Source organism: Ambystoma mexicanum, chromosome 5q (genome assembly GCF_040938575.1).
Source record: "Ambystoma mexicanum isolate Mex_15411 chromosome 5q, UKY_AmexF1_1, whole genome shotgun sequence".
NCBI classification, from domain to species: Eukaryota; Metazoa; Chordata; class Amphibia; order Caudata; family Ambystomatidae; genus Ambystoma; species Ambystoma mexicanum.
Window position 1 is genome coordinate 916,580,073 of NC_090933.1, and position 20,729 is coordinate 916,600,801.

At 48.4% G+C, this 20,729-nt stretch overlaps 1 protein-coding gene across 9 annotated transcripts in view; it reads left to right on the forward strand.

Moving 5' to 3' along the window:
* VPS13B (vacuolar protein sorting 13 homolog B) overlaps positions 1-20,729 on the forward strand; it is a 3,421,660-nt gene that overhangs the window by 813,714 nt on the left and 2,587,217 nt on the right. For all 9 annotated transcript variants that reach the window (XM_069621427.1, XM_069621422.1, XM_069621424.1 and 6 more), the window contains exon 15: positions 2,843-3,037. In XM_069621427.1, coding sequence (XP_069477528.1) covers positions 2,843-3,037 — 195 coding nt within the window. The remainder of the gene's footprint in view (positions 1-2,842; positions 3,038-20,729) is intronic.

The following is a 20,729-nucleotide window of genomic DNA, read 5'->3' on the forward strand; positions in this document are numbered from 1 at the left end:
CCCGACGGAGAAGTCCCTGCATATCAACGTCCTGGAGCTCCGTGCAGTGTTTTGGGCCCTCAGGTCCTTCCTTCCGTCCCTCAAGGGCAAGGTGGTGAGGATCTTCACCGACAACACCACCACCATGTTTTACATCAGGAAACAGGGCGGAACCAGGTCCCCAGCGCTGTCCAAGGAGGCGCAGGACCTGTGGCATTGGGCCGTCGCCCAAGGGATTTTTCTGGTGCCGTTTCATCTGGCAGGGATAAAAAAACACCATCGCCGACTCACTCAGCAGGGAGCTGCGCTCGTGCCACGAGTGGGAACTACGGCAGGATCTGGTGGATCGCCTCTTCCGACGGTGGGGCACACCCCAGATCGACCTGTTCGCGACGGCGACGAACACCAAGTGCCGGAGGTTCGCCAGCAGGTTTCCCCAGACGAGGAGCATGGGCGATGCTTTCTCGTTCCCCTGGGAGGGCCTGTTCCTCTACGCGTTCCCTCCCTTGCCTCTGCTAATCCGGCTCGTCAACCAGCTCAAGAGGTCACGGTGCAGGATGATCCTCGTCGCACCTGCGTGGCCGAGGCAGATATGGTTCCCGGACCTTCTGGACTTGTCAGCGTCCCCGCCGATCAAGCTGCCGGCGGACGCGGATCTACTCTCCAGGGAAGGAGGCGCCATCCTCCACCACGACCCGAAGTCGCTGAACTTGCAGGCCTGGCTCCTGCAGCGCTAGAGTTTGGAGGATACGACATACCGGCCGATTGCAGAGAGGTTCTTGCAAAGGCCAGGGCGTCCTTGACTCTTAAATGCTACGGACACAAATGGAAGAGGTTCTCTGTCTGGTGCCACGCACAGAAGATTAACCCTCTACGGATTACGGCTCCCCAAGTACTGCCGTACCTGCTGACGCTGGCCAAAGCTGGTCTGGCACACGCGTCCATCAAGATTCATCTTGCTGCGATCTCCCGATACACCAGAACCACGGGGCGGACGTCCTTGTGGTCTCATCGTCTGGTGAAAGAGTTCATGAAGGGACTGTTCAGATCGTTCCCGCCGGTGAAGGCCCCGGCCCCGGCGTGGGAGCTCAACGTGGTGCTGACCAAGCTCATGGGACCTCCGTTCGAGCCTCTGCACTCGGCCCCGTTGAAGTTTCTATCGTGGAAAACAGCTTTTCTTGTGGCCATCACCTCCGCACGACGAGTGGGAGAGATCCAGGCCCTTTCCTGCAAGGCCCCGTACTTGACTTTCCACGACACGAGGGTAGTGCTCAGGACGCACCCCTCCTTCATGCCCAAGGTGCCGTCGGACTTCCATCTCAACGAACCCTTGGTGTTGCCTGTGTTCTTCCCGTCGCCTTCGTCGCCGGCTGAGAGGACTTTGCACTCGCTGGATGTGGCTAGAGCGCTGAAGTTCTACGTAGACCGCACGAAGTGTTTTCGGAAGACGTCACAACTCTTTGTGAACTTTGGACCTGTCAATCAGGGGAAGGCTCTCTCGAAGGCTTCCATTTCCAGATGGCTCTCCGGCTGTATCATGTACTGTCATCGGTTGGCAAACCGACCGCTGCCTGGCCGTCCGAGAGCCCATTCCACCAGAGCGATCGCAGCTACCACGGCGTTCCTATCTGGTGTGCCCCTGCTGGACATATGCAGGGCTGCTACGTGGAGGTCGACGCACACCTTCACGAAATTCTACTGCGTCGACCGGGATTCCAGGGAGGAGTCCAGGGTCGGCCAAGCAGTGCTGCGCAACCTGTTCGCCTGAGGTGAGCCTGGTGAGGAGGTAAGATGCTTAATGTTGAGTTTATGTGATGCTTAATGTTGAGCCTTTGCCACCTCCCGTGGTTGTGCATGTGTGTACTGCTATGTATTCTTTATTCATGAGCATGTGAATCCATGCCAGACCCCATGCTGGAGAAGGAACAAGTTACTTACCTGTAACTGTTGTTCTCCAGCATGGGTCTGGCATGGATTCACATGCGAACCCTCCCGCCTACCCCTCTGCGGCTCTTCACTTGGTCATACTGCCACTTCACGTGCTTCCAAATCTGAAGATGGCTGCCAGAGGCGGTGCTTAGGTAGAGGGCAGTCATTGGCTGTGGTCAGTATGACGCAGAGACCAGTGATTGGTTATTACTACGAAAGACAGATCAGAAACGAAACTGATACTGGTTTTTTCTTTACCGAGGATTCCCAGCCTGACGACGGGGAATATTCATGAGCATGTGAATCCATGCCAGACCCATGCTGGAGAACAACAGTTACAGGTAAGTAACTTGTTCCTACCTCGGGGCCTGCACCACAAACACATGGCACAGAAATCAATAGCAACCAGAAAGCAGTATAGAGAAGGGGAAATGGAAATTACAATGCAAGTCTTAGACTTAATAGTTGAGAAGCATTGATCTAGTGAAGTAGGCTAAGTACTGAAACAACAGCAATATAGTAGCATAAGCAAATACACGATATTAGTGTTATCAAGATCTTCTGAGAATGCAGTATACTTTTACAGCCATCCCACAGCAATGTCACTCCTAGACTCCATTGACGTCTCTTTTTACATCCGTTCAGATATGAAAGTCCATGTAACAGTATCCTTTTTGTGAGAGACAGACATAATGTGTCTTTTTTTATGTGACCATTGACGTTCATACTTATATTTAAGTGCGTTTAATATGTAATTTGTGTAGGATTAATGAACTCCATCCTTGGAAAATGTTGTCTTATAAAACACATAACTGTGAATCTCTTCAAAAAGGTTCAACACAAAATTTGTGTTCGTAGTATCCCCTTTAGATTCATATTTTTGTTGCATATACCTGAGTATATGTCTTTATAACAAATGTATTTTGACTTCCAGCACACCAGTGGCTTCCTGAATTCAACAGCGTTCCAGCCTGTACGTCCTTTACCTGCTATTCGAGTACTGGTGGACAAAATTAACTTGGAACATTCTGAACCAATGTATGCTGAAAAGTTGGTACAAACAGTAAGCAGTCTCAGTCAACCTTCCGATAACCTCCTCCATCACTGCTATGTTCATTGCTACCTCAAGGTAAATCGAAGATTATATAGTCATTTCTAATGTTGTATTTACACGGATGCATGTGTTAGATATTGTTAAAACCATAAAATGTATCCTTGCTAAAATAGTAATGCAGGATGATTTATTGAAATATCCGGGTTGGTAAATTGGGAGTAAGAACCATGGAACTAAAACAGTCCTACTAATACTCTCCCACTAAACAACTCCAAAAGCAAAGTGGTTTAAAATCAGATGAAGTGTACGGATGGTAGGAGTTATTCAGTCAATCTGGACTTTACATAAATATATAGCATTCAATGTCATGACTCCACTATCCACACCCCCAAAAGGTACCATGTTACTGCCTTAAGTTAAGGGCACGATAGCAGCGAGGGTCCCTTAAAAAGGGTGGTGATGCCATTACCAAAAGTGTCGTCACACCATCGAGGGCATAACACCATTACCACCAGTGGAGTTTACTACACGGGAGCAAATGGTTTTATATATATATATATTTAAATGCACAGCCCAGCACCGTCAGTGCTGCTATCTGGAAGTCCGTTTTTCATGTTCATGACTGTGAGGTGAGCGGGGAAGTGAAGGGAAGTCGTTGCTGGCTGGCCAGGCACTCGGAACACAGGCTAGTACCATACAGCACCACCCATGCTCTGACTCACCTGATTGGCCAGTGCCGCCACCCAGGGTGCTAATGATAGATCTTTTTAATCATTCGGATTCCAATGATTAATTAGTCTTGTGTGAATCCCTTTTCACCCAGTGTTTAATCTATTTGTGTTACTCGCCAACAGTCGCAGTTTAATGCAATTGCAAAGCCTCTCTAATGTGTGACCACTACAGTTGTAACAGGCTCAGTACAAGTGTGATTACATTCTATTGCATTGCATTCTGACTGAAAGGGTGCACATCGTCAGACTTTTTCAGTGACCCTCTCAGGTCCCATGCACAGTCCCTGTGGTGCACTAAGGCCCCTTGTTTAAATGCAGTTTCCTGATCCGTGCGTTTTTTTCTCGACTTTGCCGCTTGCTGCAGTGTCTTAAAGCTCTAGGAAGCAAATGATATGTAAACAGAATACTGCCTTCTATTACAAACACTATATGCTTTCACTTCCAAATCTGCATTCCTCCTCTGATCAGCATGAGCTAGGTTGACGCACATCCAAACCACCACAAACACTATCCCTCTCCCTTACTCTTATGTCCATGGAGACAGGACCAGTACATTTGCAGAGCTAAAGGGGCAGAGTACACCCATGTGCAGGGCATAGTCCTGGTGCACCAGACCCTGCCAGTCGCTTTGTCCACAAAGATGGGGCCGGTCAGACAGCCGAGCGCCGCCCTAGCATGCTTTATTTTTCCCTCCGTTATTTTATCATAGTTTGTTCCCTGGGGCTTAGGCCTAACTTCCCCTGTTTGTTGAGGATAAAAGCAGGCTGCGTTTGCTCCTCTGCAGACCACAATCTGGTTACCAGAATTCGGGCATGTCAAGCCACTCCTGACAAGCCTCAGCACTGAGATTACCGCTATATTCCCTTAATCTACATCACATTTATGACTTTTGTGTCCTTTAGTTGGATTAAATGATTCCCGGTCATTATGCCATATTTTCTGAATTTATAGCGAGTGATGCCATCAGCAGCATTCCTGTTTTGGGGGGATTTTTTCGCAGGAGGCAGCTCTCCACCTGCCATTTCCCCTGCCTCCCAGATTATCTAAACACACTGCCTCTGCAGCCCATGTAGGTGGGTAAACGGAAGTGCGCCGAGCAGTTTCATGGCGGCGATATTGAAACGCTGGCCCTATGACCGAGTACTCCATCAAAGACTGTGTAGAATGTAGATGGACGCACATCCCTTTGCACCTTGTCCTATTGCTGATATGCCATGCGTTAGTCACGTCAGACTCGGTTTCTTGAAATTGCTATTAGGATAAGACTATATTTCAAATAACAATATGTGACAAAATGATTTCTTTTTTAGCTTTTAACTCGGATATGTATTGGTTGTGCACCAGATTATTTAATGCCATCTCTAGGTTAAAAGCTAAAAACAATCATTGTGATGCTTTTCTGGCACACATGTATGTATCCATGTTTTGTATGAAGATACTTTTATTACAGGTAAAAGTTTATTTTAAACAATGCAGGCCCTCCAATCAAATCACGAGATTGGTGTAAATTGTATTTAGTTTGCTACCTCTATCTCCTGTTTACAGACTAGATTTCTTAGCGTTATTTTGACTCCCGACTGTATGGGAGTTTGGGTCTCCCATCTGAAGACATTACATCCCTGGTTAGGCCTGGTGGCATATCTGGGGGAGGGAGAGTCCCAAGTCTTAAAGCATAATGACTGATGTTGCTGTTTAATTGTATTTATTGGTAGAACTCACAATGCAAAGTAGATCAATTCCTGCCCTAAAACAACCTACTGTTGGGCAGTAGTGTTGCATATTTCCCTTGAGATTACTTCACTAGCATTATCAGTGTGAGAAGTGTAGCACAGCCACTTGAGTGGAATGGGCCGGGAGAGGTGCACTATGAGAGGAGGCTTACAGATCTCCAGTCTTTTCACACTTATAGCAGTGGAGTCTTTTCCCGTCCATGAAGAAGCTGACACAGCAGCTCTATGTTGCTTGGAGACAAAGAAGGACTAGATCCCATGACTAAGAATTTAAGCGGGTAGGTGGAAGGCTGTATTAAGACGAGTTCTGTTTTCAGGGGGAAAGTAATTCAATAGAAGACTGAGAGGAATTGCACGAGGGGCTGTGCAGTTCTTAACCATTGGGCAAGGTAATTCCAAACGTGTGAGCTGATCATTAAGACATTTCTCCTCTGTTGTTAACTTAATTGGTGGTTTGCTGCTGTTTAGACCATGATGGGGAGTGGTGGTACCTGAACATTCTGTTCTAGAGGTAGGTGTAAGCTGTGCTATTGAAGCTTATTTTAGGTGTGTCAGTACAGACTGTCACTTTCATAGGCCAAATATGACTCGCTATTTTGGGTTTTGGAATTTTTGCAACCTCCACATTTTAAATGCTGGATGCCTAGCATGGTTGATGAGGGCCCGCAGTACCATTGGGTGGTTGTACAATAGAATGACTGTGAGGATTGTTTTGTTTTTGTTGAGTCTTAGTTGAAAGAAAGATTTAATTACTGACATGCTCACTTGTGCATTAAAGCTCCTATCTCCACCAAAGATAAAGCTAAGGTTACGCACCTTTATCTAAAGGGGACATTTTCTCTTTATAATGTTGGTGTGGAGCAAAGGGGCTTTAATCTGCTTAGCAGATAACTGGGATCCAAGTCAAGTATTCCTACTTTTAGACGGTTTCTTTTCAGGCTCTCAACATGAATTCATGCTTTGCTCTCCTACAGCCCTTTAGAGACATTGAAGAATAATGTGGTAAAATGCAGTGAAACATTCCTTTCTGAAATGCGGTCAAACGGCTGCAGGGAAATGTGGGAATCATTTTCAGAACAGATCCTGATGAGGAGGAGCTGTTGATTGTTTCATGCGGTAAGGCACTACATTGGTTAGTCCTGCAGCAAATAGCTGCTGGGCCTGGGTCTCCTGACACTTCGGCTGCTCATAAGGATTTTCTGCAAGGGGAGAGTCATGTATTATGTGTCTGTCTAAGCTAAGTTGAAGAGGAGACATGGCAGGTTGTGGTCATAAGGAGAGGGGGGAGGTTCTAGAAAAGTACTGATGCTGTTGGATTACACAATCATTTCTTGGATTTTGTCTACTTTTCTGTGAAGGACGTTGATGGGCAAGCCCAATATTCTGGGTATGGTGAACTAAGGTGTTTGCGCATGTAGGGGAAATAAAGTACTGGAAATTTTTGAAGTGTTCTTGGGGGCTATTTATTGCTTCAACTACTGTAGCAGAGTAGGCTTCTTGCTCTGTCATGATTATGGCTTTCTTGATAGGTGTCCCCTGCTGTTTTGAGTGTTGCTTTAAAAGTCAGGACTGTTTGGTGCTTGATAGTCTCCAGTTTGTGGCTTTGTAACTATTGTGTTTATTTAATAGGGCTAGGAAGTCTTTTTTTTTCCAGTTTTTGTGTTGGGCTCTGGTTTTACCTTTCTGGCGGCGGTACACATCAGTAGATTGCATGCACAGTGAAGAACGAGGTTAACAGTTGGTTGGTGTTCTGGTGTGTGGTGGTGAGGAGTTTTTTAATGTTACTCGTGATGTGTTTTTTGATTGAAGTGGATCCAGTTAGTTGTTGCTGGGAGAGGAAATCAACTGAATAACATGAAGTGTAGATCAGAAATCCAGGAGAGAGTGAGGTGGTACTGGCTTATCCCATCTCCTGTGGGGGATGGTTTCCTGAAGAGGACTTTGAAGTGCATGCTGTTGCAAATGTGAGGGGTTCTCTAATAGAAAGTGAAAGTCTATTTTCACCACAGGTTGGTTGGAGGATAGGAATTGCTGGATCAGAAGTGTTGAAAGAGCTGATGTTGGTAGCAAGCCAAGGATCTTAGAACTAGTAGGGATTGCCGTGGAGCTGTAATGCAATTAGTTCGCAATCAGAGATCATTGAAAGCTTTACATGAGCAATATGGAGGAAAAAATTGTAGATTTATTCCTTCATGTATTCTTGTGCCTCCGGCTTGTTCTGGTGCATCTTGGATTATCCAGGGGAGGTAGTAGTAGTGTAGATTAAGTGGCGCTGCAACACAGGCCTTCCCTTTTAAATACGAAGGCGAATGAGAGAGTGCCCTAGCTCTGCCTCCCTACACTGCTTGTCGGTCCCTTTTTCCACATGGACGCGACTGGTTGCCTGCACCTCCTGCTCTTTGCTTTCCTTGCATGCCTTCCCTTAGTTTTTTAGTGTTTCTGCTATTGTTCCTTCCTGGCTTATGGTGCCTCTGTTTTCCTGGTGCATGTCGTCTGCTGGATTCTTTAGGTGCAGCTCCTGCTAAAGCCCTTTCCTGACACTGAACCCACACACACACTGTTTGGCGGCCCAGTCATCATTTGGATGCATGTGCCAACCAGTGTCTCCCTTGAGATCCAAAGGGTGATCACTGGCAGTATTCCAGAGAGTTGGAAGAAACCTGCCATCCAGTGCTCTGCACTGACCTCCGTTTCCCACGCTCCCTGGAGAAAGCGGGTTATACTCTTACGTCCCGTCCCCTTTCCTCCATACTTATGGGACATTCCTCCTTCCTGTGGGATGGGACCGGAGCACTTTGTAAAAAGCATCACATTTTTCAAAAATGTGTCCTTCCTCTCTTTACGCGGGGTACCGCACGCGGCTGTAGCCCCGCCCTCCTTAGCTCCCCCCAGCGCATCGCCTATCAGTCCTTTTCTCTGCTCGATCGGGACTGGATGCACTTGCATCTTTGGAAGATTTTTTTCCTTCCAGTGGGCTCCTCTCCTGCTCCAGTTTAGTGGTCGTGTGGCAGTCCGTCTATGCCGGTTCAGTTAGATTTTTCTATTTGTTCTTCCTGTGAGCAACGCTTCGCTAGGGCGGATCCCCATCCTCTTTGTTTAGAGTGTTTGGGTCCGGACCACCGGTGGGACTCGTGCTTTTACTGCGATTCCCTTTCGGTCCGGGCGCTTCAACGTAGTTTAGAGCAGCGGGAGGAAGTGTTTCAGCGCACTCCCCCTACGCACTTTCAAACTTTCATCGTCAAGGAAAAGAAACGGCCGGTGAGTTCTTTCATTTTCAGGGCACCCCGGCCGGGGGAGTCCTTCCCGGGGTCGTCCCGGTTCGGGAGGAGCATCAAAAGCTTTGTTACCGGGGCTTGCCCTGAGGTGTCTTCTAGGCCTAAAAAGTGTACCAGAGTTTTCTCCGAAGGCCTCCGTAAGGGGCCTATTGACACCGGATTACAATCCGAGGCCCCTCCTGTGGCGGCTGTTTTTGGGCCCAGTTCTACTGAGGCGGCGGGTACCGTAGCTTGCTTCGAGGTCTCCTTGACTGGAGCTTCACGTAAAAACACTGGGTATGCCCTGAGGCCTCTGTTGAGGTTTTCTGTACCAAACTAAAGTTCGAGGCATCTCGTGAAGGGGCTTTTACCTGGCTCATGTCCAAGGTCCCTCGTTTGGAAGCTTAGGTGACTGACAGCATGCTTCGCAGCTTGATCCGGATGTGTCGGACGATGCACAGGGGAAGCAGGACAGCGAGGACCAACTCCGCTCTGTTAGAGCTTTTCACGACCGGATGCTGGACATGATGTATCTTTTGGATGTTCCAGTACCCGAGGCACCCGTTCCACAGGAAGGGGTGCTTTCGGGGGCGTTCACCTTGTCTCCTTTGGCGCGCACCAGCTTGCTCTTGCAAAAGGACGTTTTAGCCGAGGTCCATAAAGTCTGGGAGAAACCACACTCTGGACTGTTTGTTAACAAAAAGATTGACGCTCGTTATAGGTTCCATTCTTCGGAAGAAGTGGCCTTAGCGTTGTGTCCGCCCCCTTCCTCCACGGTGGTGGCTGCTGCTACATTATAATCCAGACCCGCTTCGTCTTCTACAGCGGCAACGCAGGTTCTGGCCAAAGAGGACACGCTTCTGGACTCTTTGGGGAGGAAGATTTTCGCTAATTCAGCCTTGCAGTTACATGAAGCTAACGCGGAACTGGTATTAGCGGGGGCGAATATGAAAATGTGGAAAGATCTGTCAGAATTTGAGGAATTCCTTCCTGCTAATAAACTAGAGGATTTTAAAGTGGGATTGTCAGATGCCAGGGTCCTGGCGCAGGATATGCTGGAGGCCGCGGCGCATCATGTCGACACCTCGGCCCGGGGCCTTATGCTTGGCGTGGACACCTCTCGTCAGGCTTGGCTGCACGCTACCAAGTTCACTAAAGAGGTACAGAATAAAGTTCTGGACCTGCCTTTTGTTGGCAAGGGGCTTTTTCACTCAACGACAGATGTTGAACTGACTAAGACTAAGGACAGCACCCAGACCGCCAAATCCTTGTCTGTCTTGGTGAAACCACCTTTCAGGGCACAGAGAACGTCTTTGCAGCCTCTGTCTTTCTCTGGTTTTAGGGGATTTCTGGATCGGAAGTCCCATAGGGTCGATACTCCATCAGGAAATTCTCGCTGACGGCAAAAGGGCAGGTTTTTCTCCCGTTCCTCAACCTCCTCTTCAGGTTCAGATGTCGCTACCACCGATAAACCAACTAAATGAGGTTTCTCTGCACTCGCACGAGACCCCGGTGGGAGAGCGCATTGCGTCTCACTGGGAGGCGTGGCAGGACATCACCGAGGACCGGTGGGTCTGGTCAGTTGCTGGGGCGGGCTTCCGCTTGCCCCTTCCCCCTACCCCACCCTTCAATCCCCCTTCCAACATTCACACTTAGAGTCCCTTGTTCAGGCTCGGACCATGGATCTCCCCATGGAACTTTGAGACTTTGATATGACAGACCCTCTGCAGTAAGAGGCTGTTATTGAAGAGGCTTTGGCAGAAGGCCCTAATGTCTGTGCTTTGAACCGTATCCTTGTGGGGAAGGGGCAAGCCAACGGCTCAACCGTACTGACATATTATTGCTTGAACACTTTTCTTTTTGCATACACCATTGTCCCACACCCTTTTATATTTAGAAGTAAGGATTGGCAATAGGTTTATTAGTACAGGCCCTTTTATTTGACAGAGACTTGACTCGGACTGCATTTTTATTTTCTGATGGTCGTAGCTTGTTCCCATCCTTAGCTTTAGGTTTAGACAGGCATGCAACCCATTTGAAGTTCAATAAACACCCTTGAACGGTGATCACTTGTCTTTCTTCGCTGTTTGTTACCATGCATTCCTTACAGTGCCAAGGCAAGTGCTGTGGGTGGGCAGAGGCTGAAGGCGATTGGTTGTGGGAGGCCGGGGCCCCGATGGACACACAAGGGCCCTGGTCACCTTACCGAATTTGAGGAGATCCGGCTCAAGACAAAGAGGAAAGGTGAGGCTGTAAGAGGGAACCAGCAGAGGAAAGAGATCGGCCACCGGCCCGCTGTTTAGCGAAATGCTTGACACACAGAGAGTTGGTACCAGAGGTCTAGAGGGAAAGTATTTAGTAAAAGCAAGTTTCCGATAGCTTGGTGCCCGGCCCTACACAGCCTTATGGATGATGCTGAGGGATTTGAATTTGATCCTTGCAGCAACCCGGAGCCAGTGGAGAGTTTTTAGGGCTGTAAAGATGCAGTCCCACTTTGAGGCTAAGGATACGTCTTGCTGTCCAATTCTGGATTAACTAGAGGGGTCGTAGGGATGAAGTGGGTAGATTCAAGAGAAGGCTATTGCAGTAGTCTAGTCTTGAGAGAATCAGGGCACTGGTAGCATTTAGCTTCATAGGGAAAGTGAATTTCTTTGAGGAGGAAGAGTTGAAAGTGGGACTTCTTGGCAATGTCCTGATTGTGAGAGAGGAGTTGAAGATGACTGCATGGTTTCTGGCTTCAGATGAAGGAGAAGGGGGAGAGCCCATAGAAGATGGCCAGGGGAAGAAAGAGGGAGCATTGGTCCCAATATGAAGGATCTGTTTTGCTGGCATTGAGGCAGAAATCATAGAAAGTGTATCAGGACTGGATGGCAGATAGGCAGTCCGGATGATAGAAGAAGTAAGAGGGCCAGCAGGAAGTTTGAAGAAGAGTTGTGTGCCATCTACGTAGCACTGGAAATTAGGGGAGAAGGTGGAAATCAGGAGTGCCAGTGGAGCAATATAAATGTTAAAAGAGCCAGGGGGAGAGGTTGGATCCCAGGGGGACATCACAGGTGGAGAAAGGGGTAGTGGAGGATAAGGTGCCCAGAATAATCTGGGATAGAGGGTCACTTAGGAAGGAGATCAGCCAGTCCAGTGCCCGCTCCGAGATACTCAGGGTATCATGGAGCCGTTTTATGAGGATGGAGTGGTTAACCGTGTCAAAGGCAGAGGAGAGATCAAGTTGAATGAGGACAGCTGGATCCTTAAAATCCAGCGATGCAAGTAGTTCTTCACGGGTGTTCAGAAGAGCAGTTTCCATGCCCCTGGATGCTCGGAATCCAGATTGATGATTGTGGATACCTCCAACAAGATCAGTGTGCGAGTAAGTTGTGGGAAGGCTAGCTTTTCCAGGAGTTTCCCAGCAAAGCGGGCGATAGAAATAGGGCGGTAGTTGTCTGGAGAAGTGGGGTCTCCTGAATGTTTTTACAGGAGGGGGCGCACAATGGAGTGCTTGAGGGAGGAGGGGAAAGATCCAGTGGCAAAAGAGTGGTTGCAGAAATCAGCACGTGCAGGGGCAAGAGAGACAATGTTGTCCTTGATGGTTCTGTAGGAGCAAGGGGAAACCTATTTGGAGGAGACCTTCTTGGAGCGGACAACTCTGGTGACCTCATCAGGTGTGACAGTGGAGGAGGACGGAGAGGAAGGAGGAGGGTGGAAGGCCATAGGAGGCAACAAAGTGGGAGGGGAATGGGGTGGGGGAGAGGGAAGCAAGGCTGCTCACGATGTCCTGAGTTTTCGTAGTAAAGTGCGTTGCAGAGGGCTTGGGAGGTTTGAGGAGGAGACTGTGGAAGGGTTGGCTAGTTCCCTGCAGATTTGAAAGAGTTCAGCCATGATGTTGGATGCACCAGAGACGCGCGCTTGGATGTGGTCCCTTTTCTTGGATGGAGGGTCTGTATTGTCTTTGGAGTCGGTGACCGGCCAGTTTGTCTGAGGGTGAGCTAGTGGTCTGCACTTGCGTTTCAGAGCTGCAAGTTCAGAGTCATACCAGGTGTTAAGCTTAGTGGCAGGTTTCAGGCAGATCCTCATGACTTGGGCAAGAATGTCCAGTGTGTTGGTAATGGCTAGGTGGAGGTTGCTGGGAGCAGTGTCAGTAGTAGTCTGTTGTGGGGGGAGAGGGAGGGATGAGGTGTATGCGAAGACGGCAGCTGACACTCGTTTCATCAGACGGATGTTTGTGAACGAGGTTGCCAGTGCTTGAGGAGGTGCAGTTAGAGGGCCGAGGGGCCCCAGGTGAAAGGAGAGGAGAGGAGGGAGTGGTCTGACCAGGAGAGAGTGGTGATCAGTGGGGAGGAGCGTGAAAGATCAGAGTGGATGAGGGTGTTTCAGAGTGTGTCCAGTCAAGTGGGTTGGACCAGAAGGGAGAATGGAGAGGTAAAGCGAAGTGCAGTGGTCATGGAAGAGAACGGATGCTGTGATAGGGGAGTCAAGATGAATGTTGAAATTGCCCATGAGAAGGAGTTTAGAGGAGGTTGAGAGGAGCAGAAATAGGCCCATTCACAGAGGAAGAGGGGGCCTGTAGATAGTGGCAAGGGTCAGAGAGGAGGATGGAGAGATGACCAACTTGCAGACCAGGCTCTCAAAGGAAGAGTAAGGCTGGGTGTTTATGAGGGAGGATGGTACCCACTCAGGGAAAATCAAGGAACCCTACCGCCAGCATGCGGGGCTCGGAAACGAACTTGTAGCCATCAGGGAGAAGGCAGTCAAAAGCAGTGACTGAGCTGGCATTGTACCACGTCTTGGTAAGAGCAAGGATGTCAAGGTCAAGGTCTTCAAGAAGGAGGCAGATGTCGGTGGAGTGTTTGCTGAGCAAGCGTTAAGTGTGGCTAGATGAAGGCAGTCTCCACCTTTGAAGGGTTTCTGAGGAGGGGTAGAGGGGCATGTTTCACCAGTCGGAGGAGGAGGGACAGAGCGAGTGGCCGGGGGAGCAACGGATGTAGGAAGGAAGTTAATGAGGGCTGGCAAGCGTCGGTCAAAGAGAAGGAGACTTGTTTAAGGACCCAGAACCAAGATAGTGCCAGTGTGGTAGACATTAATGATACACCAAGATGATGAGAAGCCGGCCAAGAGAACTTCCCACTTGGTGCCACCATTAATGGGAGAGGATGTGAGAGTAGAGATGAGAAGGAAAGAGGAGTCCATAGATCTGGGAAGGGTGCAGAGAAGAGGATATTGTCTGGAAATTGCACTGACATAGGTGTCTGCGATGGGTAGACCAGGGTTGGCGGTCAGGATGTCTTTTTTGTGCTTTATTTCTTCCAGACTTCGTAAGAGAGGGGTGGGGAGGGTAGGTGATAGTTTAGCAGTTAGAGAAGATGGGAGATATGGTGAGTGCCATCACCTTTGGCGCCAGGCTCATGTTTGAATATGGACTTGTGCTTGGGAACTACTTTTCATTAATGCCATTCATGTGGAGGCATCCTCATAACCTGGCTCCTTGAAACTAGGCTTGCAGTGTAGTGTTTTTGGGTGTGGTACCATAGGGACTATTTTACCTGGACTTCTTTCTTGAAGCTATTTAAACCACACCCGAATAGACTGACACGCTTCGCATTAGTTTGCGTTACTGCAACGTAACGCTCACTGTGTTCAGCTTCAGCCACCAACCTCGTAAGGACAGCACCTGCAAAGGAAAGGGGAAGACATAGTGAGAAAAAGGCAGCAGTTTACCTGAACTTCATCGCCAGCGGTTCGCAGCTCTTCCGACCATCATCCTGGAACCTGCGCTCCCCCGGATTGACGGACCTGTAAAAGAGAAGAAACAAGGCATTAGACATTGTACAATTAACGAACTGTGCTGAAAGGCTTACCTCGCCAGCCGCTCCTCAATCAGCATCATGACGGAAATTCCATACTCCGGCTCAGTACCGCGACCTGTGGAGAGGAAAAGATAACAGGTTAGCAAAGGCAAGGCATCTTAAGCACAGCACATAGTGCCTACTTAACGCATCAAGGCACTCCAAAAACGCCCATACTTACCGGCGAAACACAGATTCCGCCTTGCCACATATTGGACTTCCGCGTACCTAGGAAGAGAAAGACATTGTTTAAAAGGCATGCAAGAACAGCAATATTCACAGCAATAAGACCTACCTGAAAGACTCAAGACAGGCTGGCATCAGTGAAGCAACTCGAACGCCATTGCTCACCAAGCTCAACGCGCCCCTGCCAAGACAGCAGGACGGAGAACCCGCCAACTTCTAAAACAAGGTGAGAAGTCCAGAAGGGTCGCAGACCTACAGGGAGGTGGGAGGCTGTTTACCCCGGTTGCCCAGTCCTGAACATAGCTTACCTGTATTCCAGGCAGAACTCTTCCGCTGGTCGCAACTGGGCATCGCAAGGAGGGACATCTGAACCCCAACGGCTGGGTGGCGCCTCCGTGGAACCAGGTGAGAGTAACAGAGTAGAGGAGTAGCTGCACTGCATAGTCCTAGCCCAAACCCGCAGGTGGCCTGGTGGTTACAAGAGGGACACAAAATGCAATGCAAAAGTGGGGTGTAAGATGTTATAAACACACACAAACCTAGATTTGTAAATCAAACAAGGGCACAAAATGCAAAGCAGAAGAGGTTTAGAATAGGTTAGTCAAGGAAGGCAGAGGGAGGTAGGAACTGTTTGGATCTGGTTCAGAGTTTGTTGGAGGAGGAGGCAGTGGAAAGTTCAGCCATCACTCACTTGTCGATCTGCAGAGAGTATGGCGGTGTAGAGGCTAGGTTCATGCGGGTGCTGGTTACATCTGGAGGCTGTTTAATGGTTTGTGAGAGGGGGGCGAAGGTGGGGGCCTTTATAGCCCTCCCTGGCCCAGAAAGGAGCCTTACTGGGTGGGCCTTTATGGTGTGGGCTGGCTTCCGCCTTCTTGTGCCTCCAATTGGAAGAGGAAGGCAGGACTGCCCAATCAGCAAGACAGCAGCCTCACAAAGGAGATGATCCCACCCCACGAGGCGGTGGCCATTTTAAAGTATTTTATAAGATGATTAAAGTCAATGGCCCAGTCAGTAAATGTAAGGTAACAACTTTACATTTAGGTCCCCAAAGGAAAAGGGTGTGCAGTAGGTGGCAGTGCTGCAGCAACAATTCTTACCAAAAATCAAGCATGTAGCAGCGCTAGCCTTGCGCATTCACAATTTAAAAAAATTTCAGCAAATAAGCTTCACAATAGCCCATTCAGGCTTACCTTTTGTGCAGATCACATCACACAATGTTGCTGGCTTATCTTCAATGCTGGATAGTCTTGAGCACGGAGGTGAGCATGATGCTTTACTTTCTTTAATTCTGCTCCTCAACAGCTTTTCAAAACTTAAACTTCACTTTATTTATTTTTCAAACCAAAGAAAGGTTCAAGGGACTACAAATCCCCACTAGTGCCTTGCTTTCTGTAGTTCTGTATCTTCCAGCTTCCGCCAATCATGGCTCAAGTCTCCCTATGACTCACATCCTGCCTTTGACCCTTCCTCAATAGTTCCATGATAGTCTGTCACTTGGGAAGAACCGAGTGTCCCCAGCGAAATCAAGTCCGACGCCTTTTGAAACGAGCAACGGCTCTGTTAACACCATCAACTCTGCAATATGCTGAACTTCAAACGAAAGCTAGACACCAGCAATCTGGCTCGGCTGGAGGGCTCACAGTCTTCTGGTCGTCCCCTATGAGGCAAGAAGAAAATCATCAGGGTGTCGAGACTCTGACTTTTGTACAGTACACCATGCCATGTCAGATTAATAAACATTATGCCAGCCCAGCGTATCCAGGGTGGGAGTAATGCTCGCCTCTGTGTCTTTGATATAATCAAGACTCCCGGAGCTGTACGCCTGGGTAATCTTCATTCCATGTCAAGACCAGAGGAGAGCATTATCCTTGTTGAAAGCTATTTATCACTGTCGCAGCAATCTCGGACACTGGCATAGAATAAAGGGTCTTAAACATAGTATCAGAAGACCAGTCAACCAACTTCATAATGTCCTGCAAAGACGCACCTGACGCAAATGCTCTGGCTGCCATAGCACCTCTAGATGAATGCACGCCAAACGCATGCCAATCTATACCAGCTAATTGCATGACTTCCTCGACCCACCTGGCAATCGTGGCGGAGGCCACCGTGTGATAGGGCTTTCTATGCGCTACGAGCAGCTGGGTCACCCCTTGCGGCCTAACACTAGCTGTCGCCGTCTCATCTTTAATGCACTGCACCACAAAGAGCTTGTGGTTATATGGGAAATAAGGATGCGAGATCACTTTGGAAGTGCTCTTTGTACGTTTAGCTATACTGAACCACTACTCCTTCGGTATAGAAAATCTGACACCCTCTTACAGGCTACTAAGCAGAGCAACATTGCTAACTTCCCCGATAGTCTTGATATTGACAGCTGAATGTTGCCTGGCCAGCCAAGAAATAATTGAAAACAACTTCTACGTTTCATAAAACTGATTATCTAGGCACAGGAGGCTTACAGGACTTTACTCCTCTTAGAAGCCGCACCACCGCAGGGTATTCCCCTATTGGTTTTCCGTCCACCTTCTTGTGTCCGGCCGATATTGCTGACCTATATACTCTGAGCGTGCTGAAGGCTCGCCCATTGAAATTCCTGACAGCTCCCATCTATTTCTGAAACCCTACACGCTTATAGCTGCGGGCTCCCCGCGTCGATTAGTGGGTGCGTCTGACAGGCTGGGTACCGCAGAAAGCCCCGCCTGAACAGAATCATCCTTGCAAAATCTGAAGAAAGTTCCATCACTACTGGAAACCACACTTGGGATTTCCACAACGGCACCAACAAGACTACTCCTGCCTCTTCCCTCCACACTTTTGCAAATACTCTCGTCAACATGAACGGGAGAAAGGCGTAATGGACTGCCCCTGTCGTGCTGTGGAGAAAAGTGTCTGTTACCAGAGCACCCGGATCCATCCTCTAACAGAAATACTTGGGAGTTTGAGTTTTCAATCTGGATGTGAAGAGATCGATGTCAAATGGACTCCACATCTCCTGCAGTTTCCTAGAGACTGCTGGATGCAACCTCCAGTCGCTGGAGTCTACAATGTAGTGTGAGTCCGCCACCACGTTTTGTTCTCCTAGCAGATTCTCTGCCGCCACTACTATGTTTCTCTCCAGGAAGTGGTGCCAAAAGTCTTTCACTAACTCGGCCAACATTTTGGACTTCGTACCTCCCATCTGGTTTTTGTACCGGACCACTGAGATGTTGTCCATCTTCAGCAGAATGTAGCAATTGACTTTGTCCTTGGTAAAGGTGCGAACTGCGAAGGAGCCTGCTAGAAGCTCCAGACAATTTTTGTGCAGCTGTAATTCTTCTTCGGACCACTTGCCTCCTGTCTCTAGGTTTCTGCACCTGTCGCCCCAACTGGCCCGGCTCGAATCCCATTTTTATCACTTGCTCTGGAACGGCACTGAAAATAGCTGCCCGTTCCATGCTTCCATACACTCTTACGTCCTGTCCCCTTTCCTCCATACTGTATGGGCGACCCTCGCGAGGGATGGGAGACTGAACCTTTTTCACCAGAAAAAATCTTCCCCTTTAAATTTAGAGGCGCGCAGGGGTGCGGTCCTGGAAGCATGCGCTTGCCTGGCGCCGTTCCCATACCCCCCCCGGCTGCACTGCTCAATCCCCTTTTCCTGAGTCGACGGGAACGGGTCAAATTCACCAGCGCTGCTGGGTTTGGCTTCGGCCATGTAATTCCATGCGTTGATTCTTCTTCTCTTCTGTCTTTATATCATTCAGGTACTTGGTCCTCAGGCACGCTCCTCCCTGTTGCATGTCGACTTCTACAGGGTTGAACAGGTGTCCATCCTGTGACTGACTCTTTCCAACTTCAGACTCCCACGCCCTCTACCTACCTTGCCTTGGCCCTGACCACGACTGGCAAGCTCGTACTGTGTGCGATACACTTTCCTCGAGGTCTCTGAAGACAGACTAGCCAGGTGGAGGGAGCTCTCCCAGAGATCCCCTCCAGAGGACCGGAAGGACTTTGTCGATCATTGATCCAGGCCCAAGGTAGGGCCACTCTTTTCCAGCGCACCCCACAAGGGAGACTCCTTCCATGGACTTGCCCGCGTGGGAGGAACCGCTCAGGTTCTCATACCAGCACAAATACCGAGGCTAAATCAGCTACTGGCCAGTAGGCCGGGGGGTCAGTGCATCCTCCCAGTGACAGTGCTGAGGGACTGGAAGGTTCTTTTACCGGGTCTTCACCCGAGAGGTCACACCCTAGTGTATTGCTCTCCCCCGAAAAGTGCATGAAACAACCATAAATCATCAATGCAATTATAGAGCAAATACTTTGAACCATAAACAGACAGACACAATAACTCACAGCCACGCACTCTTAGAAGATAATCAGCTCTTTACGGCTATTTATTTAAAGCTTACAAGTACATAGAAATAACTCATAAAAATAATGACATAAATCACAAAAGAAGTAAAGAAGTCAAAAAGAAATACATCACCGTGAGCGTAACAGAATTCCTCATCTCGTCCAGAAGCGGCTGGAAGACCCCGGGAACAGCCAGACCGAGAGCACCACAGCTCACAGGAAGGCCGGACGTAAGCGTCCTGTTCCGGCTGAAGTCTCACCTGACCACCTCTGGGTTTCCCCATATATACACACTCCACAAAGGGGAGTTAATTCTCGAACATTCTGGAAATTGCACTTGCGCAGTTGAGGAACAGCGGTCGGTTGCCAGCTGGGTCAATCGAGAGCTCCCCCCAAGAATCGCAGTGCCTCCCTTCTCTAAAAACATGCTCCACGGAGAACGGTAGCAAGCCATAACAACGTTAGCTTTCCCAGCAGAAATGGCCTTGACCGCATACCAGGTTTGGAAAAACATGTTTGTCTCAGCACTGTGAATCTAACACTCAGCAAAATGTGTGCAGCGTTTCACTGTGGTATGAAGTCAATATCCAACATGGCTCCGAGCGCTCCCAGAATGCATTGCGCACCCGCGCCATTTTAGATCAAGCATAAATAAAGCATAACAATTCCACCCTTTGGATATTTATCTTCCATATCCCGGTGGCACAGGAACCGGTCTCTGAAACCTACGAAATGTTAAGATTAAGTTGGGAATACATTGAATGCAACAACAACAAGCGATTATAATAGACAGTATAGTAAAAATCAAGCAAAAATGTAACGTAGTGTACCCCCAATATCAGGTATCCATGAAAATAACCAATCCCACCAATTTCTATTACGATCTTGAGACACTTGAGAAATGAGATCCCTCAAACCTCGAATATGACTTTCAATAGATTGTGAGTGGTCACTTAAATTGAAACAACACATACCTTCAAAGGCATTACACCCTAAATTATGTTTTAGCAATAGGTAATCAACAGCAGCTCTGTTCTGCAAAGTTGCTTTTCTAATAACTTGACTATCAAGGAGTAATTCTTCTAAAGCCTGCGAAGTATGATTAAGACTTTTAACTACTAAACATGCTAATTTCATCAAAGATTTGTAACCTCCAGCAGCTAAACCCCAAACACCCACTAATGAAAGGGTTAATGCTAGAACCTCAGCTTCTGATAACAGATGTACATGTGAATCACAGTCAGGAGAAAGCCCTACAGATTCAAAAGTTGACCTTTTACCTCGAGTTATCGCTGAGTGTAAAGGAAACATCATTAGTCCTAATCGAGTTAAAGCACATGGACCTCCAGAAATGTTAGCTGGAATATAAGTATATGTAATGTTACCACATGAAAAGAGCCATCCTGTTGGAAGTTTCACATGACTCAAATGACTAGCAGTTATCACTGTATGATTGCAAGACATAGTGTTATTTACACTGGTGCATTTGCGTGACATTCGTGAACATAGTCGCCTCGCGAACAGGGTATGATTGTACTGATTGGTCAACTCTATTTGTCGGCATTTACCAATTTCTTGTGCTTTGCACGTCATAATGTAACACACATCACCTTGAGTTATATTGTAAGTAATAACCCGTGTCAAATTTCTCCATTTCTTGTCAGTCTTTTGGCAGAACCGACAATATTCGT